The sequence below is a fragment of the Tursiops truncatus genome, chromosome 16 (assembly GCF_011762595.2).
Source record: "Tursiops truncatus isolate mTurTru1 chromosome 16, mTurTru1.mat.Y, whole genome shotgun sequence".
Lineage (NCBI taxonomy): Eukaryota > Metazoa > Chordata > Mammalia > Artiodactyla > Delphinidae > Tursiops > Tursiops truncatus.
This window is the reverse complement of record NC_047049.1, coordinates 62,096,934-62,116,387: the sequence shown is the minus strand read 5'-3', so window position 1 is coordinate 62,116,387 and position 19,454 is coordinate 62,096,934. Positions and strand designations below refer to the sequence as shown.

Sequence of the window (19,454 nt, the reverse complement as noted above, 5' to 3'; positions counted from 1 at the left end):
GTTTGGTGGTGGCTAGATACAGAGCCTACAGTGCAGAGCTGGGGGGATCCTGGCTCTGCCACTGGCCGCGGGATGGTCACCCAGAGTCCGTCCGAGTCTCTTTATTAGCAAAAGGGGAACGATAGCCTACACCTTTCCTATTTCAAAATCCAAAAAGGATGATGTGGTTTCTGGAAAAGCACTTTGGAAGTGGTAAGGACTCTGTACACATAGAGGTTATCATTACTACATGGAACAATCAGAACTGAAGTTTATATTGTTGGCATTAAAATTTGGGGATGGGGTGGGATTTAGATTGGGTGGGGAGGGCCTTTGGGCAGATAGTCAGGCCCAAGCAAAGCAGGACTACGGGTGATGTACTTCAGGGAGAGTGAAGAGACCCTGGCAGGCGGAGCTGAGGGAGGGAGTTGGTAAGAGTGTACTGGGGCCAGATTTGGAGGGCTGTTGGAGCCTGCCAACGAGTGGGTCTTATTGGAGCAGACAATAGGGAACCATTGCAGGTTGCTGAGTAGGGGAGACATCTGAAGGAAGTGGAGAGGTAGGAAAAGTGATTCGCAGCCTCCTGAAGTTGTTTTAATTGGTAATGATAGGACTTTTCTAAGTGCAGTCAAACACTACTGCCTCCTAAAGCGGTTCTTGACCCCCTCTGGAGGGACTTACTTCCTCCAATGGGCTCTCACGGCTACCTCTGGCTAGACTGTGTCTATTTGGCAGCTGTGGTACCGGCTCAAGCCTTCCTAGAAACTTCTCATTTCCTCCCTGGTTTCCCCAGCCCACAGAGGTCTCTCCCTTCTTGGGGTTCCTAGGTTATGAGCCCCATGTATAGAGCTCAGTTCATGGAAGGTAGTGGTTCTCTGTCCTGGCTGTTCATTAGAATCACCTGGAATTTGTTTTTTTTAAAACCTCTTCCTGCCCAGGTTGTATCCCACATCAATGGCACTGTCACCTCTGGGGTGGGACTCAGGCATTGGCATTGTTTTTAAACATCACAGATAATTTCAATGTGAAGACAGGTTTTTTTTTTTTTTTTTGCGGTACGCAGGCCTCTCACTGTTGTGGCCTCTCCCATTGCGGAGCAGAGGCTCCGGACGCGCAGGCTCAGCGGCCATGGCTCACGGGCCCAGCCGCTCCGCAGCATATGGGATCCTCCTGGACTGGGGCACGAACCCGTGTCCCCCGCATTGGCAGGCGGACTCTCAACCACTGCGCCACCAGGGAAGCCCCTGCAGACAGTTTTGAGATCCACAGACCACCTCTGAAAATTGGGCATCCTGCCTTGGGATTACCCCTTCAATGGATGCACTATACCCACCTGCAGCAAGAGTGTAGGAAGAAAGTATTAGGATTTCAGTTTATGTTTATTTGAAATCCTGTTCTTTTCTAATGTATATGCTTTACAATATAGTACTTAATGTAGTGGAGCAGTAGCAATGACAGTGACTACTGAGAACATATTGCGGCCTCATCTAAGGCTCTCATCTAAGCACTTTACACTAAGCACTTAGTGCTTCACAAAAACTTAATGAAGTGGGTACTGTTACTATCTGCATTTTACAGATGAAGGAACGGAGGCCAGAGAGGTTGAGTAACTGGCCCATCACACCACCAGAAGGCAGCCGTGCCAGATTCCAACCCAGGCTGGCTCTAGCATCCACCTTTTACCCACAATGCCAATCTGCTCTCATAGCACACATGTATAATTTATAAACAAACAACTAAATAATACACAAATGAGGTACAGATATCAGGGGTCCTGCTCAACATTTTTTACTGATAAGTTTTCATAATCAAATAATTAAACCGTGGTGGCAGAAGATGAGCCCTTGAGGCAAGGTCTAAGTCTCAATCTTTCTGTTCCCCCACCCAGGGGCTAGTGAGCATCTAGGTCTATATATGCTTAATAAATATCTGCTCCCAGAAACATCTACTGCTTGATAATCATAACAAATGGTTATCAACACTTGCCATGTGCCAGAGACTCTTATTCTTAATCTTCACAGCAATCCTGAAGGTAACTGCTATGTTTGGCCCCATTTTGCAGATGAAGAGACTGAGCAGCTCTGGAACTTGCCAGAGTCTGACTCAAGTTGTGGGGTTGCCGAGCTTATTCTCTTCCACTGGTGAACAGGTCCACAGGGAGCAGCTTATGAAGGTGGGCGGGGGTGGGGGGTGAAAACACTGGGAAAGAGGCAGAGGTTTATCGTTCACTCCTTTGCCAGGTGCCCTTCCTTATTTGCCTGACAGGTAAACTCCTACCTACACTTCTTGCCCCAGTTCAAAGGCCACCTCCTCTAGGAAGCCTGCCTTCCTTCACGTTGCAGTTAGTTGCACTTGCCCTGTGGTTCATGTGTTGTCTTCCGCACGGGGAGGTTCCACACTGGAACAGGAGCTGGAGTTTCTTGAGTACAGGGCTGGGTCCTACTGAAGGGGCATCCGCTGAGCGGGCTCAGCAAACTCATACGGGTGGGCTGAGCCTGTGCCACCCAGGCCAGAGGCGCCCCCACCCCGTAGGTTTTTCCTCCTCCTCTTCTTCTCCCTTCTCTTTGCTTTCCTTCTTCCTCCGCACTCGTCTCCTCCCTCCCTGCCCTGTGGTCCACCCGCTCCTATCTTCGTTCTTCTCCCGTCCTCTTTCTCCCGCTCCTTGCGCCGCCCAGGGTCCGGAAGCTGCAGTTCCCCCAGAGGCCTACAGAGGGAGCTGCTGCGCCACCTGCGGGGCCGTACGGCTGCGGCGCGCGCTTCCTGTGAGGTCAGGTGGGAGGAAGCGGCCTGGGAGCCGCGGGGACTGGACGCCGTCGCCCGTAGGTGAGTGTCCGGGCCCTGGGCGCGGGGGAACGAGGGCGCATCCTTCCCCTACCCCGGGCCTGGTCTCGGAGTCGGGCTCCGCGGCCCGGGCAGCGGCCTGTCCCACCGCGGCAGCAAGCCCAGCCCAGCCCCGTTCCCCGCCCCCATCCCCCCTTAGTGTCAGGTGCAGGGAGGGCCCGCCGCACCCTCAGCCCACCCAGCGAGGCGGGATAACAGAGCACAAAAGGACTGCGGAGGACCCTTTGGACACGCTTGGCCTTCTGTAAGGGCCAGCAGGCTTCAAAATGGGGACCCGCCGGCCCAGGCCACGGGCGTGAGAACAAGGGCTCTTAATCTCTTTTGGCGTGTGCGTCACGAGTGCTTTTGAGAATTTAGACGAAAACTGGCTCATCTTCTGAGAAAAATGATGGCCTTTACCCAGATTCGGGAGAGGCGTGGAAAGGCCCCCATCTCCAGCCCGTGGACCCCCTTGTGGTCTGTGAGTGGGGCCTCCGCAGCATCCCTCAAACCGTATTTCGGGAAGGCTGGCCGCGCCCGCCCAGGTGTTACCTGAGAGGTGAGGGACAAGTGAGAGTATGCCCTCTGCAGGAAAGTAGCTCTCCCCGGTCTCCTGCGGGGAGAAGGCCTGAGTCCTTAGCATCTCCCTGGACCGTTTTTTAACGGAAGGGAAATGGAGACACTGGGGATCCTGGTGTCCTGGACTCCCTACTAGGGCCAGAGTTCCTGGCTTCGTGCTCGTTCTCTGCTGCCCATGGATGAATGGTCCCGGGTGAGTGAAGTAAGCCCCTCTGGGTCCCTAGCTGTATCTGCCCCGGAGGAGTGTTGGGAGGTGTAAGTGAGATGAGCCTGGGTGGACTTTCCACAGGGCCTGGGCCCCAGCAAGGGTTGTCATCCCTATTGTTGCTGGAGGTGGTGGTTAATAATAAAACTTTCTTCTCCAAGAATCTTTCTGATAGTTTTCCTAGTGGACTCAAAGTCTGAAAGATTTTTGTTTGGCAAACAACTTGTATTTATTTCTCTCCTTTTTATTAGTCAGACACACTGCCTACTCAGCATGGGTCACCAGTGTGAGCACCCAGAATTGCAGTTTCTCCCACTGAAAGCAAGCATCTCTTTAAGTTTGGTAAATTTTTTCCCTCAGGTGTTTCGAGGTCTGGGGAAAGGTGCAGCCCAGCTGGAACCCATAGCTCCTGGAAGGATGGTTCGGATCTTGGCCAATGGGGAAATTGTGCAGGACGATGACCCCCGTGTGAGGAACACTACCCAACCACGCAGCAGCACCCCTCGACAGGTAGTCGCCCCGCCCCTGTGGAGGGGAGCAGCTGGCCTCCCGTCCTCTGTACCAGTTACTCCTTAGCTCCCAGAAGCTCCCTTTCTGGTGATTAACCTTCTCTAGCCCGAAGTCCTCTTTGCAGAGAGCCAGGCTGAGCAGCATGGGGGTTTAAGACTTGGGGAAAACCCCAATAGATTTGTTGCCCAGCCCCCTGCCTCCCCAGCTCTCCTTTCTCCAGGCAGCCTTCCCAGACTTGAAACCTAAGAGCTCTCTCTCCCTTAACCTGGTCAGCAACCCCCACTGGAGCCAGCATCTTTTAGAGTCTGTTGGATGAGAGGGAAGCTGGAGAGTAAGTGGAGAAGAGGAACCCACGGCCACACAATGATGAGTTTAAAGGAAGGAGTGAGGAGTGTTAAAAATGCCTGCTCAGATGCTGTGCCCTGGGTGTAGTCCCACCCTCCTTGCCCCCTTCCTCTTCTCTGTCCCGGGCAGCTTCTCCCTGACGTGACATAGGGAACCTGGACTGGCATTTTCTGTGCTCTGAGAGCTTGTGACTCAGTGGTTGGGATCCCCATGGGTGGCATGTGAGGATTGCTGAGAAAGGAGGGCATGGCCCTGGGTGGCCGTAGGGGAGAGCAGGGCCCCACCCAGAGGGTTCCCTCCTGCCTCTGGTGCCTCAACTCCAGCGAAGCTCTCTCTGGATTCATTCGTCTCTCTCTGTCTTCACCTTCCAGAGCTTTCTCAATAGGGGCCATGGCACCCCGCTGGGGGGTCCCGGCCCTCGCCAGCAGCAGGCGGGCGCCAGGCTGGGTGCCGCTCAGTCCCCCTTCAGTGACCTCAACCGGCAGCTGTTGAACATGGGCTTCCCCCAGTGGCATCTGGGCAACCACGCCGTGGAGCCAGTGACCTCCATCCTGCTCGTCTTCCTGCTCATGCTGCTTGGTGTGCGTGGACTCCTGCTGGTGGGCCTCGTCTACCTGGTGTCCCACCTGAGCCAGCGGTGACCTCCGGGGGCTGCTGGAGCAGGTGTGTGGGAGAGGGAGCTGCTGGGCCTCGGTGTGAGAGCGGGCACCTGGGGAGGAGCTTCACTGGTGCCTTGAACGTGTGCTCAGAGAGCATGTTTCCATGTTGTGTTAAGCATGAGGCAGAGGGAGCCTCTAGTCCAACGTTCCCAAAGGATCAGGTCATACCCTCATTCCCTGGAGATGCATTTCGGTCGTATCAGGCGTTAAGCACCAAGTCAGAGCGAGAAAGGGATTCCCTTTCCAATTCTCACCCAACCCTTTTATGCCACGAAGAAAGTCTGCTGTGTGCCAATATGTTCTTGTGCGTCTGGAACACGGGCTGACTTCCCCGTTACTAGGGAGCAGGCCTTGAGCTTAGGGCAGGTGGGAAAGGTTTCTAGACTTTTATAGCTCTGTTTTGTTTTAATGGGATATTTTTATTGGCTACCTTTTATTTACGACAGGTGGTACTGGTATTCTCCTTATTGTGGTGGCGTTTTCAATAAAGAAATTTAAGTAAAAGTGAGTCCATGTAAAGACATTCGTAAATAATTGTACAACTGCATGTAGATCTGGAAGACGTGGTGAAAGTGGTTTGGGATTGGGGACCAGGTAGATGGGGGCATTTGACCTTGGAGGGTGGTTTCTAACCTCTTCCTGATGGGCTCTGAGAGCAGGGGCAGGGGGCCAGGTGAAGCCTGTACTTGGGCCCCTTGACCAATGCCTGGATAACTCTGGCTTACTCTGAGATGTTGGCCTTGTCCAGGGTGGTGTGGGAGAGATTCTCTGACCAGAAGGGCCAATGAGGCTGTGGGGTCAGGACAGCCGGGGTGCTGGCCTCCCCTCCCAGGGTCTCTGACCAGAGGCTGCTCAACCTCGCTCAGTCTCCTGAGGCTCTCATAGCCTCTAACCTCGGCACACTCTCCTTAGAAAGCAGGGGTCTTGGCGCTGACTACTCCGTGCACGCGGGCTGAGGGTGCCCTGCTTTCCGTGAGTGGAGGCCTTGCGTTATGGCTGGTTGAGCCCTGGGTCTGTGTGGAGGCCCTGCTGGGCGGCGGGGTGTGGCATCGGATGGCTGAGGGCTCTGGGCCTACAGTGCTGACCGTTCAAGGTCAGGGAGAGGCTGCGTGAGCTGGAGGGCTTCCCCGGCTCAGGGACCAGATTTCTCACCTCACCTTCCTCTTAAGATCCTTCTGGGTCTGGTGGTTTGGGGGAAGAAGACAGGTTTTAGAGGTGCTTCTTGAAAGCCAGGGCCAGGGCAGCAAACCATCATGGGGTGTATGTGGGGGGAGGATGGGGGAGAGAGATGGAGGTTGATTCCATCCCTCCGGAGAGCCTGCGGTGCTCCGGGGGAACAGAACCCTCTTCCCCCGCCCTTGTCCCCCTTTATCATAGACATTCCCGGGGAAGCTTTATACTGTTCAGATAGGACTCCTATCTCAGGGTTTTCTGTGTCTTTATTTCTACAGAACAGGGAAGGGAGGGTCTGGCTCCCGGCGGCTCCTCTGGGGCCTGGGCAGGGGAGGTGGTGCCCAGGCCTGGTTGGTATCCCAGCTGTTCCCCGTGGCATCTCCTTCTGCCCAGCACATCCCCCAGCCCCCAGGCTCCTGTGGCTCTAGCCCAGCAGCCGTGGGGGAAGGGATGATCCTCCACAGCACTCCCTCTCCTGACACCCCCCTTCAGTGCATCTCTGTGGCTGGGCTTTCCCTTTCTTTTTGCCTTGTAAAGCTGTGGGACTTTCTGAAGAAATAAATCTTAAGTGGACCCTCAATATATAAAATTCCTTGAAGGAGTATGAATCTGAGTCCACAAATTCAGGGCTGAGAACTGTGTCTTTTTCCATAATTCAGTTTCCATTCCCAAAGCCTGAGGCCTTTGAGGAGAATTGAGGGTGCTTTAGAGAAGGCAGGGCTTTCCTTCCTGCTTCTGACTAGGAGACAGACTGGGGCAGGCCCTGGGGGGCAGGAGGAGCCCTGGGCACCGCCCCAGGGACTTGTTAGCCAGCCTAAGGGAAGCAGCTGGGGGCTCGGACGAAGTGAGTTGTTCAAGAAAGAAGTGCTTTTTGTTGATTGAGCTCGACACCCATGACACAGACCCAACAGAGCTGCGCTGGTTGAAGTGGCCCGGGGCGAGGGCCCAGGGGCCCACCTCTCGACCCTCCTTTCCTCAACCAACCTTCCCTATGCCCCCTCGGGCTCTGGGCAGTTTGCTAAGCAATGCTCTGCCTCACTTCTCAAGGTCCAGGGTCCGAAAGTCTGCCTCGGCAGAAGCAGCGTGCTGAGGGAAGGCGCCTCCTGGGGTTGTGCAGCCTGTGGAGCTGCTATAAGCCGTCTGGGGGCCGCGTCTCTACCTCTTGTGTGAATGCCCTTCAGTGGGCTCTCGCCCGCCTGCGCTCAGAAATCATGGTGCAGGCATGTTCTGAGCAGGTAGAGGCTTGTTGCCTGGCTGGGTGGCCAGATGCAGAGCCCGACGGGCCCCTGAGAGAGGCCAAGGGCCACCTTGGCCTAGTGTGCATCCTAGCTGGAGGCTTGCTGAGGAAGGTGGGCCCTGCCTCCTCTGCCCCCCCCTCCCCACCCTACCTGCTGCGTGACGGGACCCCCCAGACTGGGCCACCTTGGGGGCAGATTTCAAGGGAGGTTTCTGCTAATCTCTAGGGCTAATCCTCGGAGCCCTGTGTCTCCGTGTCAGGTTGGATTTGCGGCCTGGCTGCCTCGTGAGCCACAGCGGGGTTCACACCAGGCCTTCGCCGCCTCCATGGGGCTGGAAATAACTCCCACTCCCCATGGGGTTGTTTGACTCCCTGGTTGGGGCCACCTGGTGAGGAGCTGCTGGGGTCCGACTGTGTGTTGCTACTCCATCTCCCAGGACGAGCGGCCTCCTGGGCCCTTCCTTCCGCAAGTTCCAAGCCCTTTGCTTTGCACGCTCTACCCCTCCCCGCCCTCCAGCTAGCCTGCCGGTGGGGACCACAGTTCCATATCCCCAGAAGAGATGCTGCGCCTGAGAGAGAGCTACATGATTTGCTACCTCCAGGGCTCTTCCTGGGCCTTTTGGCAGAGGCAGGGACTTGGGCTCCCTGACTGGGGACTCTGGCTCTGTGAGTTGAGGAAAAACCCTGGTGTGGTGGTCAGAGCCTCTGCCCAAGGACACCTGACCTTGAGGGCAGAGAAGACCCCCCAACCCTGGCCGGCTGGACCCTGGAGGAAGCTTGCAGGCCCTGCTCTCCTTTGTGGGTCCATGACCTTGGACAGCTCACTCAGTCTCTAGGGCCTTGTTCCTCATCTCTAAGGAGGGGTGATGGTCCCTCTGGGTCCGTCCTGCCGTCCGGAGCCTCAGGGATCACCCTCAGTGCAGTGGGTGAGGGAGATGGACAGAGGGCATGGGGAGGACTGCTCCAGCTCCGGCACCTCCTCCTCGGATGCTCTGCCTTGGACCACAGCTCCCGTGCTGTGGGCTTAGCCAGAGCAGCCGCCATGTCCCAAGCTCCTAGGACCCCCAGCTGTCACCATCCACCCACCTTCTCCCGTTGGAGAAGAAATGCAGCTGCTTCTCTCACCCCTGGAAGCTGAGGGGCTTGTTGCAGGTCTCGAGTGTCAGGACAGGAGGAATTTGCCAAGTGTGCTGTGTGTCTGACACTATGCTAAGCACTTGGTGTCATTTAATTGTCACTAGAACTTTATGATCGAGGTACAATCACTGTCCTCCTCATTTCACTGCTGAGCACACTGTAGAGCATTTATAACTCGCCCCCAGGACTCCCGCACCCCTCCCACCCCCAGGTGAGTAGGGGGTGGAGCTAGGATGCAGACTGAGGCCAAGCCCACATGTTCGACCACGCCTCTGTTCACCTTTGGTATATGTCAGCATCACCTCCAGACTTGTTTCAGGCGCAGATTCCCAGGCCTCACCATAGAGTTTCTCAGAAGCGCTGAGGGATGTGCTCCAGAGCCTTCCTCTTACAAAGCCCTCCAAGTGATTCTGATGGAGGGTTGTGAGTGAGGGGTAGTTCATCTCCTGACTGTGCAGAGGGTGCCTGTGGCCCAGAGAGAGGAGAGAAACAGGGCAGGAACAGGCCTCACTACCTGCTGGGACCCATTGTGACCACTAGATCAGCTCTGTGAGGGCGGAAGGCACAGGGTGGGTGTGAGGATGCTGGCTGCAGCTGCCCGGCTGGGTGGCCTCCCTAGCTTTCCAGCTCTGGGCCACAGCCATTGAATAGGGTGCAGCCCTCTTCCCTGCTTTCCTGAATGCATGACGTTTCACAGCAAAATGGCAAGGGGAGAAATCCAGTTACCTCATGTAGGGTCCCTGAAGGATGGTACAGGTGAGGGTGAGGGAGGCAGAGGGCTTTTCCCCCAAAACTAGATGGAGAGAGAAGCCTGCAACCTGTCTAGCAGGGCACGACGGTGGGAGAAGCAGAGCTTAGCCCTCCTTGTGCTGCTGCCTGGGACCCCACAGAGCGAAAAAGTTCAGGAAGCAGATGGAGTGCTTCAGTGGAATTGCAGAGGGCGCGCGCGCGCGTGCGCGTGTGTCTGTGTGTGTGTGTGTGTGTGTGTGTGTGTGTGTGTGTCTGTGTGTGTGTGTGTGTGTGTGTGTGTGTGTGTGTCTGTCTGTCTCTATAATCCTTTGGTTAGGGGGTGGAGGGAGAGCTGAAACCATTTGGCTTTAGGGACCCAAATGAGGCTGAGCCTTTAGGGCAACTACCTAAAGTGCAGGCTGCCAACGGCTGGAGGGGGGAGGGCTGGTCTGCATTCACTGGGCCACCAGCTTTTAGTCCCTCCGGTGTTGGGCCCTACAGGAGGCTGGATGCCTGGGTTCAAATTCCAGCTCCACCTCCAGTCAGCCAGTGACCTTGGGCAAGGTCCACATTCTCCCTGCCTCTCTGTGTCCTCATCTGCACCTCCCAGGGATGGGAGGGTCAGTATATTAATTCATGGGAAGCACTTAGCAGTTTCTGGTGCAAGGTTAGCACTTGATAATACCATATTCACAAAGCAATGGCATTAGGGTTTATGTAATAGTTTTCTTTAGAGCAACATACAATTTACTTAAAATATTTCCAAAAGGAAGACTCATATTGCTATTGCAAATTGAAGACCAATGTTACTTGCCATTCCTTGTAGATATTAGTACAAGTGAATTGAGTGTAGAGAAAATAACATGATTCCATTTTCACCCTTTAGCTAGCTGCCGCTGTCAACCAAGGCTCTAAGCCTGATGCCTTTTTTCTTTGTTAAAAAGGCAGTTTACCAGGATTTAGAAAGGTATTAAAGACCTACTAGCATCTCACTGAGGCATTCCCCCTGACGGATTCAGAAGAGTGAAGAGAAATGAAAAGGGAATGGCTTTCTCACTGAATGATTCAGTGCTGTGTTTGTGAGTTGCTTACAGTCACCTTGTGCACCCCAGATCATTTCACGTGAAAGCATCTTACCATGTGAAAGCATCCTACCTACAACTGTGGGAAACACTGTATGATCTTGGGCAAACTGTTTTTAAAATTTAGTCTTTGAAACAGAATTCATTTGCGTGGTTCAAAGATCAAGTGATGTACAAATGCATACGGACAAAGTCTCCCTCCCTCCCCTGTCCCATCCATCCATCCATGCATCCCCCCTCCAACCCTATAACTACTGTTTTTAGCATCTTTTAAATCCTTCCAGAACTTATTTATGCAATTATGTGCAAACACAAATATACTAATTTTGTCTTTTTTAATATAAATAATGGAAAATTAGACACGTTTTCTGCCCTCTCTTTTTTACGTTAACAGTATCCTGGACACATTTCATATTAGTGCATAGAAAGCTGCCTCATTCTGTAGAGTTTTGGTATTGAGGTGAGTTGTTGACCCTCATTTGCTCTCAACGGAATCATCTGTACCACAGGGGGTTGACCCAGTTGACCCCCAAGGGCCTTGCAGCACTGACCTTGAACCACTCCATGGGGCTGTTTCTCTGAAATGAGGGGACCCTGAGAGAAATGTCCCCCTTCTTCAGGGCTGGAGGAGGAAGCTCCCTGGATGGTTTAAACTTGGTCCTAGGTCTGCAGTCTGTTCAGCAGACATTCAGGAAGAGTGTCTTGTGTCCCAGGAGAGGCAGGAATAGCCTAGGAAGTCACACCCAGTTCATTTTCTCTGTTCCCTTTGCAGTCGGATGGGATGCCTTTCCTGTCTTCCCCTGGCTTTGTCTGGCTCAGCTTAGCAAGGAGGAGGGGAGGAGGCGTGGTGGCCTCACCTGAAACCTGTCCTCCTGAGTCAGGCTGCACCGTAAGGTGAGCCTGGCAGGCCTCTCCACCACCTCTAACAGACAGGCGTGACCCTCCCCTGGCCTCCTTCCATTCTGGAAAAACAAAGGGGCAAAGGTGGATTTCCTTGAAGGCCCCTCTCAGCTCTGAAACTCGACAATACCTGCCAGAGGGCCTTGCCCATAGTAGGTGCTTGGTGGACTTTGCTGCTGACATGGCCTGGCATTGCCACTGTCACTGTCCCTGTGCCCCCACCCCCTTCCCACCACACTTTTGATGAAGATCTAGATGAAGGAGATGGAGGGAAGCTGTGAAGAATGACACAGCCTCAGGCTTTCTTTAGCTCTGACTGAATGAAGTCTTGTTCTTGTGCAGGAAGACCCTGGAGACCCCAGCGATCCTGGTGTGTTGGCCTGAAGGGCTGTGAATGTACCATGGCGCCACCTGGTGGAATGTCTCTGCAGGAGCATGATCTCTATCCCTCCATCGACTCATCCTTCCTCCTGGCCCAGGTGAGTGCTCCGCTCAGCCAGCCCAGGCTTACGATTGCCTTGCATTTCCGTGATAGCAGAACTCGGGTTTCTCGTGGAGAGTACATGCGATTCCACTGGAATTAATTTACTATGGTCTCATCCTGGGGTAAGACTCTTGTCTCGTTTCATCCTCCCGCAAAGAAAAATAGACGTCTTTTCCTTTTTCACGGATGGCGACTCTGAGGCTTGGAGAGGTTAAAGCAACTCACACGTGGTTGTACAGAGATGGCAGATCTGGGCTGGGACCCCTAGGGGAGGGGAGAGGGGAGGGTGCAGGGTGGCCGCGGCCCCCAGGAAGAGACTCTGTCACCAAGGGCCTTGGGCCTGTTTTGAAGAAGAGCCCCTGGTACTTAAGCCTCCAGGGTAGGAGTTGGAATGAGAAGTCTCACACTGGGTGATTTTCTAGTCCAGGATTGCTGTCATCACGGAGGTGGCCCCAGCGGGAGAGACTCACTTGTTCTCTAAGGCTGGGCTCTCTCTAGATTGGGTCTGGGGGGAGCTGTGTCTAGTGCAGCCCGCCCAGTGCAGTGCCCACCAGCACTTCCACACTCACCTGTCTTCATTCTGCCCAGTTTCCTTTGATGAATGTGATTTTGTGATCTGGTGTCATTCAGGACACAGTGTCCCTTGTGTAGTGCTTGTCTTTTACATAGGAGGCAAGGAGTAAGGGAGTCAGATCTCCCACTTGCTAGTTGTGTGCCTCAGCTTCCTCATCTGTGAAATGGGGAGAAGGTGTCATTTAGGGCTGTTGTGAGGTCCAGACGGTAGACGTATATAGTACCTGGTGTGTAGCAGCGTGCCGTGGTGATGGTTTGTATTGGATCCCTTCCTGCAGTGCTCATTGGTGAAAACTGGCTGTCCTTAGCCAACAGTGTTCAGAATGTAATTTGCTTTTGAAATTTCAGGAGAAAAATAACTGAGAACATTTCCAATATGGCAGTTACCAGTATACAGCAGCTACGAAGTTTGCCTCTGAGGCACTGGCCTGGGCTAGAGCCCGCTGCAGCCTAGGGGAGATGTTTCTTTTGCAACTTTGAGCTCACCTAATCCTGAGAAACCATCTTCTTCTGATGAAGTGACTAAAATCCAGATGCTTTCCGCAAGGGAAGGGACAAGGCAACCACAGATGCCTGAGACAGAGTGTTCCCTTCCCTGTGACAGTGATTCTCAACCCCTGCCGCACAATAGATTCACCTGGGTGGGCAGCTTTAAAACTTGCAGTGTGGGGTCCAGCCCTGGAAGCCGGGCTGGGCTGGCCAGACTTGCTTCTGGCAGAAGGCTCTCTCGCCATGGGGAGTGGGGTCTGTGGTGCCTGTCCTTTCACACACTACTTGGTTCTTTTCTGTACTCCCAGCCCCTGATGAAGGCTGGGCCCTAATCAGAGCTTAGGGATCATTGAGTGAATTGCATGAGAAGGTACAAGCGACCAGCCGAACTGAAAGGAGAAGGGCGACCCAAGGGCAGAGCTCACCCTTCCTGCCTTGGCTGGGTGGATCCTGTGACTTCCGGTGGATCGGGAAAAAAAAAACTATCACCTGTGAACTTGGCCTTAATTCTCAAGTTATAAATACAGACAGTCCCCCCTTGTCCACCCCCAGCACAAGTGGTTGAAAGAGAGGGAGGGAGGAAATAGGGAAGGAGGGCAGGAGGGAGGGAAGAAGGAAGGAAGGAAAGAACCTGGGTCAACAGTGTAAGTGCAGCCCTGAGTCAGGGCTCCTGGGGCTTGTTGTGCTGTCTGCCTGTGTCCCTGTGTTTCTCTAAATGAAGCAGTAACCCTCCCGTAGAGACCACCAGATGAGGACTCCCCGAGTCCCCTGGCCCCTTCGCTGCCCCTGCCTCGGGAGCTGAGGGTCCCCTCTAAGGCTGTAGTCTCCATGCATCCCTATCCTTCTGCTGCGCTGCTCCCTGGGGTGGGGTCCTTAAACCAGGCCCAGCCCTGGGGTGTGGAGGGTGCAGTGACCCTGACGTCACCATACACAGATGTCATGAAAATGATGCACTGTGGCCTCACAGCTCAGGAAGGGAACTGCGCTGGGGATGCTTGCTACCTTGTTTTCTCTGCGCCATTCCCCGGGTAGTTCGGCTCTTGCCCTTTGCTCCCAAACCCTTGAGGAAACAGGACCTGCTGTATGTGGCCTCTAACTCCCAGTGCCCTAGTTATACGGGGTTGGAGACTCAAATGCCTTCAGGAGCCTGGCAGGTGGCTGAGAGAACCATGTGAAACAGCTGGGGACCAGGCTATAGGGAGGGGTGGGGTCTGTGGAGAACTGGGCAGAGAGCATTTGCCTAAAGGCCTTCATGTAGCTGCACAGCACTGTGCAGGGTGAAGCTAATGCTGCCAGCAGGCCAGTCACAGGGCTCTTCACTGTGTAGTCTCTAGCGCCTGTGTCACAGCTCCCTCTTCCCCAGTTGCCGTGTGACCTTGGCAAATCAAGCCTGTTTCCTCTCTGTAAGTAGGGGTAATAATACCCCCTATTAGAGTTGATGTGCTGACGAAAGTAAAGTGATACATTCCTTAAATACTGCGTAAAATACTCTTGATATAGCACCTGTATTCCCTTTCTCTGCATGTGACAAATTACCAAACACTTAGCACTTAAGCAACATGTTTATCACTTCAGTTTCTGGGCATGGCTTAGCCAGGTCTTCTGCAAGGCTGCAAACAGGAACCCCAGGACTGGGTTCTCATCTAGAGGCTCGACTGGGAACAGTTCGCTTTCAAGCTCTTCGGGGTATTTATTGGCAGACCGCACTTTCTTGCCACTGGAAGACTCGTGGCAGCTCTTTCTTCAAAGCCAGCAATGGAGAGAGACTCTTAAGCAAGTCCACCAGCAAGACCGAGTCTTACATAATGTAATACAATCATGGGAGAGACATCCGGTCACCTGTGCCGCACTCTGTGGGTTAGAAGCAAGTCCCAGGGCCCACCTACACTCGAGGGGAGGGGATCCCAGAAAAACATGAACATCAGGAGGCCAGATCACGTGGCCACCTGAAAGTCCATCCGCCACAGCAGCTGAAAGATTGTTGGACATCATTACGATTGATTGGGTGCCACATGCCAGGCAGTGACGCGGGGGTCCGGCGGGGGGAGTTCATACATATCATACCATCTATTTTTACTGTTCTATGAGTAAACGGAAACTCAGAGAGGCCAAGCAAGTTATCTAAACTCATCCAGCTAGTAAGCGACACAGCAGGATTTAAACCCAGGTCTCTGCTGTCTTCCCTAGACATGATATTCAAGGTCAGGGTCAACTTCAAGCCATCCCTGAGGAGCCCTCTAACACCCCAAAAGTATTTTGTTCTGGCGGTCAGTTCTTTCCCTGGGTTCAAGTCCTTCAGCTCTTGTTCTGCTAGGTCCTGTCCTTGGCTGCTGAATTTCTCTGTGCCGCCTTCCTTTCGCTCTGTCCTCAGACACTGCTTGAAATGGTTTGGGTTTCTCGCCCCAGATTTACATCCAGCTTCAATTTATCTGTCCATGATTTTTGTCTCTTGTTAACTCCTTCCCACTCAACAAAACTCTACAAACACTCTCCTATGAAGAAAGCCCTGGGCTGGAGACTCCCTCTGCCCCCAACATTCTTACAGTCTAATGAAGAGGCAGCATGTTCATTACTGATCCCAGTCCAGTGGTTCAGAGCTTTTTGAGGATAAGGACAATTAAAAACTAAAAAATACTGTTCTTAAAGAAGATTAAAATCATTTTCTGTCAAGAAAATGAATAAAAACATCAGAATTAGACAATACAGAGAGGGTTTGGACACCTTCACAAAGTCATCAGGCATGTAGGTCCCTCTTATCCAGCAGCCCTGCCTCATGGTCCAACATGGTTGCTAAGCTCCAGCCATCATGTCCTCATTCCAGTCAGCATGAAGGAGGGAGAGGCAAAGATTAATCATCCCTAACCACCCAGATCAGGTCATCTCTCCAGTCATATGCTCCCTTGGCACTTTTGCTTCCCTTTCAGAATGGAGAGTAATTTATTCTTTGTGTCTATTTGTTTGATGACCGTCTACCACTCTCCCTTACCTCTCACCAGACTAGAAACTCCATGAAGTCTGGCATCATGTCTGTCTCCTCTGTTGCTCTAGCCCTGTTGTGCAGCACTGTGCCTGGCACATAGTAGGTGCTCCACGAATAGTTATTAATGGGAGGAACTTTTTACATGTTGTTAATATTATGATGAGTCAGAGTTGGCCTGGTCCAAATCCAGAGTTTCTGAATTGAGTCTGTAATGATGAGTGCTGCTATGGGCCAGGCCCTGTGCTAAGGGCTTCCCATGCATTATCTCATTTTAATCCTCACCAGAACTCTGGGAGGTAGATACTGCTGTTACCTACGGTTGGCAAATGGGAAAATGGCACCAGGTCATGGAACTACTAAACGTGAAAGCTGTGATTTGGACTTGGCTCTCCTGACGCGAGTCCTGTATTCACTCACTTCCTGCCTTTCTGGGGAGCCACCATTGCCTCCAGACCTCCCCCACGGCAGCCCTGGCTCTCTCGGTTGCAGCAGACAGCTCAGCAGGCACTGATGCCATCACAGGGGCTCAGGAAGCCTTCTGCATTTGGCACCGTGTCCCAAAGTGGCATCTCTCCTGCAGATGTGGTAGGCACCAACACTGATTGGGAGCATGCTGGTTCCCCAGCTTTCCTTCCCCTCTAACAGCTTTTTAGGAGCCTTTGTGGACCCGGGAGCTTTCTCAGACTACAGAGGAGGGGTAGGTGGGATTGCAGGGCCTGGGACATGTCTTGTAGTGGGTGCTGTGTGTTACGGTGCTTAAGCTTTTGCTTCCCTCTCAGCGGGGCCCACTTGATAAAGGGAGGGTGACGGGGAAACTCTGGTGCCTTCCAGGCTGCCCTTGAACCACGTGGGGCTTACAGAGCCCCCAGTCCAAGGAACAGTACATTGGGGGAGGGGTTCTGGTATCTCCCCTCAGACTTAAAGAAATATTCCAGATAGGGGCTAAATTCTGGCTTGAGTCAAGGAATCAGAGTATCCAAGCCATAAAGAGCCCTTCTAGACCTTCATTGCACAGATGGGACGTGGGAGCCCAGAGAGGGAATTGACTTGCCAAGATCAGACACCGAATGCGACTGTGGCTCATTTGACTGAAGAGTTCATCTGGCCCACAGGCCGTCCGAGGGGGCGTGGAGGAGGGTACCAGTTTCACCCCTGGCTTGAAGAGGTTGCTGAGGCTCAGTGGTGGGGGCAACAGTGGGCTCGGCCAATTCTAGTCACTGCTGTCTTGCTCCCAGTGGTCACCAGCAGGTGGCGCTAGGCACCCAGTGGCCACTTAACTCCCAGAAAAAGGGAACCACAGACCCGTGTCTGGGAGTAATCAGGGAAGAGGCTGGCTTTGGGGCCACTTCCAATCACCTTCCCTCTGGAACCCCTGTGCTTGGGCACCCTGGGGGAGGAGGGACAGGAGGCCCCACGTGGGGTTCCTCTGGTTCCAGACCCTTTGGGGGGTTGTTCTGTGGTCAGTGAGCAGGCGCCCCAGGGTGTGCTTCATTTACTCATTTTGAGCAATGATGGAGTAAAAGCAATGAGGACAAGTGGGTGCCTCGGCTGACGTGAGGTTCAGCCTGGGCTTCAGCTCAGTCCCCTTCCCCTCAGCTCACTTGTACATGCCCATACTCAGTGCACAGGGCGCTTCCTTCTCTTCTGGGCAAAGCCCAGAGAACTCAGGATCCCCCTGAGAGGCTGTCTGGTTCCTAGAACCTTCCTCTCCTCCCTCCTTCCTTCTATCACCCTCTCTCTCTCTTCTCTCCATCTGCTCTCCCCTCTTGCCTCTCTTTCCTGCCCCTCGTCTCTCTCCCCTCTTTTCTCCCTCTCTCCTGCATCCTGTTCCTCTGAGGCACCCTGCAGGTCTAGCCCCTGCCCCCAGCACCTTATCTGCAAACGCAAACAGGGACCAATGCCAGTGGGTTTCTAGGATGTGGTTTCCATGGCAACAGTGCATCTCCTGCCTCTGTGGTTCTCAGCCCTGGGCAGGTTGCTGTGGAGACTCACCTCACTGAAGAGTGATTTGTGGAACTGTTTTTCTTAGCTTCATCTCGTTCCTTCTCTCCAGAAATTCTGCCAACCCAAATGGGCTTTTTCCCACTGATGGCAGACCTGGAAGACTTCTCCAGTGGGCTTTCCCGCCCAGGGCCACAAAGGCCTGGAGAGCATTCTGTTTACTCAGGGTTCCCCTGGTAACCTTCTCCCGTTCTAATGGGGAGAGTAAGACACGGCTAGAGGCTGGGGTGAGGGGTCTCCACAGAGAAACAGGGCAAAGCAGACCCGGTTCCCACCTTTCCTGCCCACAGCGCCCTTCAGTACGCTGGCCCCATTGCTTGCAGCGAATGATGTCAGCCTGAGAGCTTCCGCTCATCAGCCATGTTCCCCAAGAGTCCTCAGCTTTGGCGAGAAGGCGAGAGGCAGCAAGAGGGATGTGGTGGGGAAAAGAGGGATGTGAACATGGGGGAAAAGAGGTGGATTAAGAGAGAGAAGAAGAGTATTAGGATGGGGGAAAAGTGAGGCGAAGAGACAGGGATCTTAAGGGGAGAGGGAGAGGGTGAGGGTGAGAGTTCAAGTCAACACAGAAAGCCAGCCCATGAATCTGTAGCAGGAGAATTTCTCTGGTGTTAATGTTCCTTGTAAATCACTCCACATCCCCAAACCCCAAGCAGGCCTCTTTCTCTGCCAAGGAGAGAATGTGTTTGTCGACATAAAAACATATTAGGTGCGTTGTGCCCCCTCCCTCCCCCAAGTTGAAAGCCATTACAATAATTAATGAAGGCAGGAAATTAAAGAGTCGTTTTCCCCCATTCTCCCCAAATAGATCAGTTGGGGGGTGGGGAATATGTGCTACACTGCAGACAGGAGAAGCGGGGGCTAGAGGAGGGGGTGTGCAGAGAGGTGTTTACAGACACAGCTGTAGACAAAGGACCTACTGGAGGGGGCAGAGGGGCTGGGGGCGGGGAGGAGGAGAGCTTGCTCTGCTTCCCCTCCTGGTTTACAAGGCATGAGGGGTTCTGTCACCATGGAAACAGATCTGGGGGACACGAAGGTGTATCAGTCCTCCACTCCTGGAGGCTCCTGGATTGTCCTCTGAGTGTGTGATGGCCAGACCTCCCTTAGTCCTGTTGAGTGCAGGCAGGAGCCCTTTCTGGGGTGTTGGGTGAGGGCTGGTGGCCAGCTCTGGTCCCCCTCCCTAAAACCAACTCACTGCACGGCACAGGTACTGGTGGTGCACCCTGAAAGTTCTGTAATCAGGTGTACTTCACTGCAGATGTGACAAGCCAGTTTTAGCTCAGGCTGAGAATCGTTACAGTCTTTTAGGTAACTTGTCTCATTTTGCCTAATTTTGAGGTCTTAATGATTCATTCCTTCCTTCCCTGTTTTCCTCCATCCTTCCTCCTTCCTTCCTTTCCTCCCTCTCTCCATCCCTCAATCTTTCTTCCTCTCTTATTTCTTTGGCCAGTCTGTTTTCTAGCCTAATTTCATATTTCTAGGAAATATTCATATACAGATGGTCCCCAACTTACAATGGTTCAACTTAACGATTTTTCAACTTCACAATGGTGCAAAAGCGATAACACATTTAGT

The 19,454-nt window shown here is 53.3% G+C and overlaps 1 protein-coding gene across 3 annotated transcripts in view; it reads left to right on the top strand.

Annotated features, from left to right (window-relative positions):
- The first annotated feature begins 2,707 nt into the window (after positions 1 to 2,707).
- LOC101317944 (protein FAM241B) overlaps positions 2,708 to 19,454 on the top strand; it is a 286,912-nt gene continuing 270,165 nt past the window's right edge. Inside the window, exons 1-4 of one of the 3 annotated variants that reach the window (XM_033842211.2) lie at positions 2,708 to 2,802; positions 3,944 to 4,093; positions 4,810 to 5,101; positions 11,698 to 11,834. In XM_033842211.2, the coding sequence (XP_033698102.1) occupies positions 4,001 to 4,093; positions 4,810 to 5,079 (363 nt within the window). In that variant the 5' untranslated portion in view covers positions 2,708 to 2,802; positions 3,944 to 4,000 and the 3' untranslated portion in view covers positions 5,080 to 5,101; positions 11,698 to 11,834. Of the gene's footprint in view, positions 2,803 to 3,943; positions 4,094 to 4,809; positions 5,606 to 11,697; positions 11,835 to 19,454 lie in introns of those variants that run through there. The other 2 variants (XM_004325521.4, XM_073793708.1) reach the window with 2 other exon arrangements.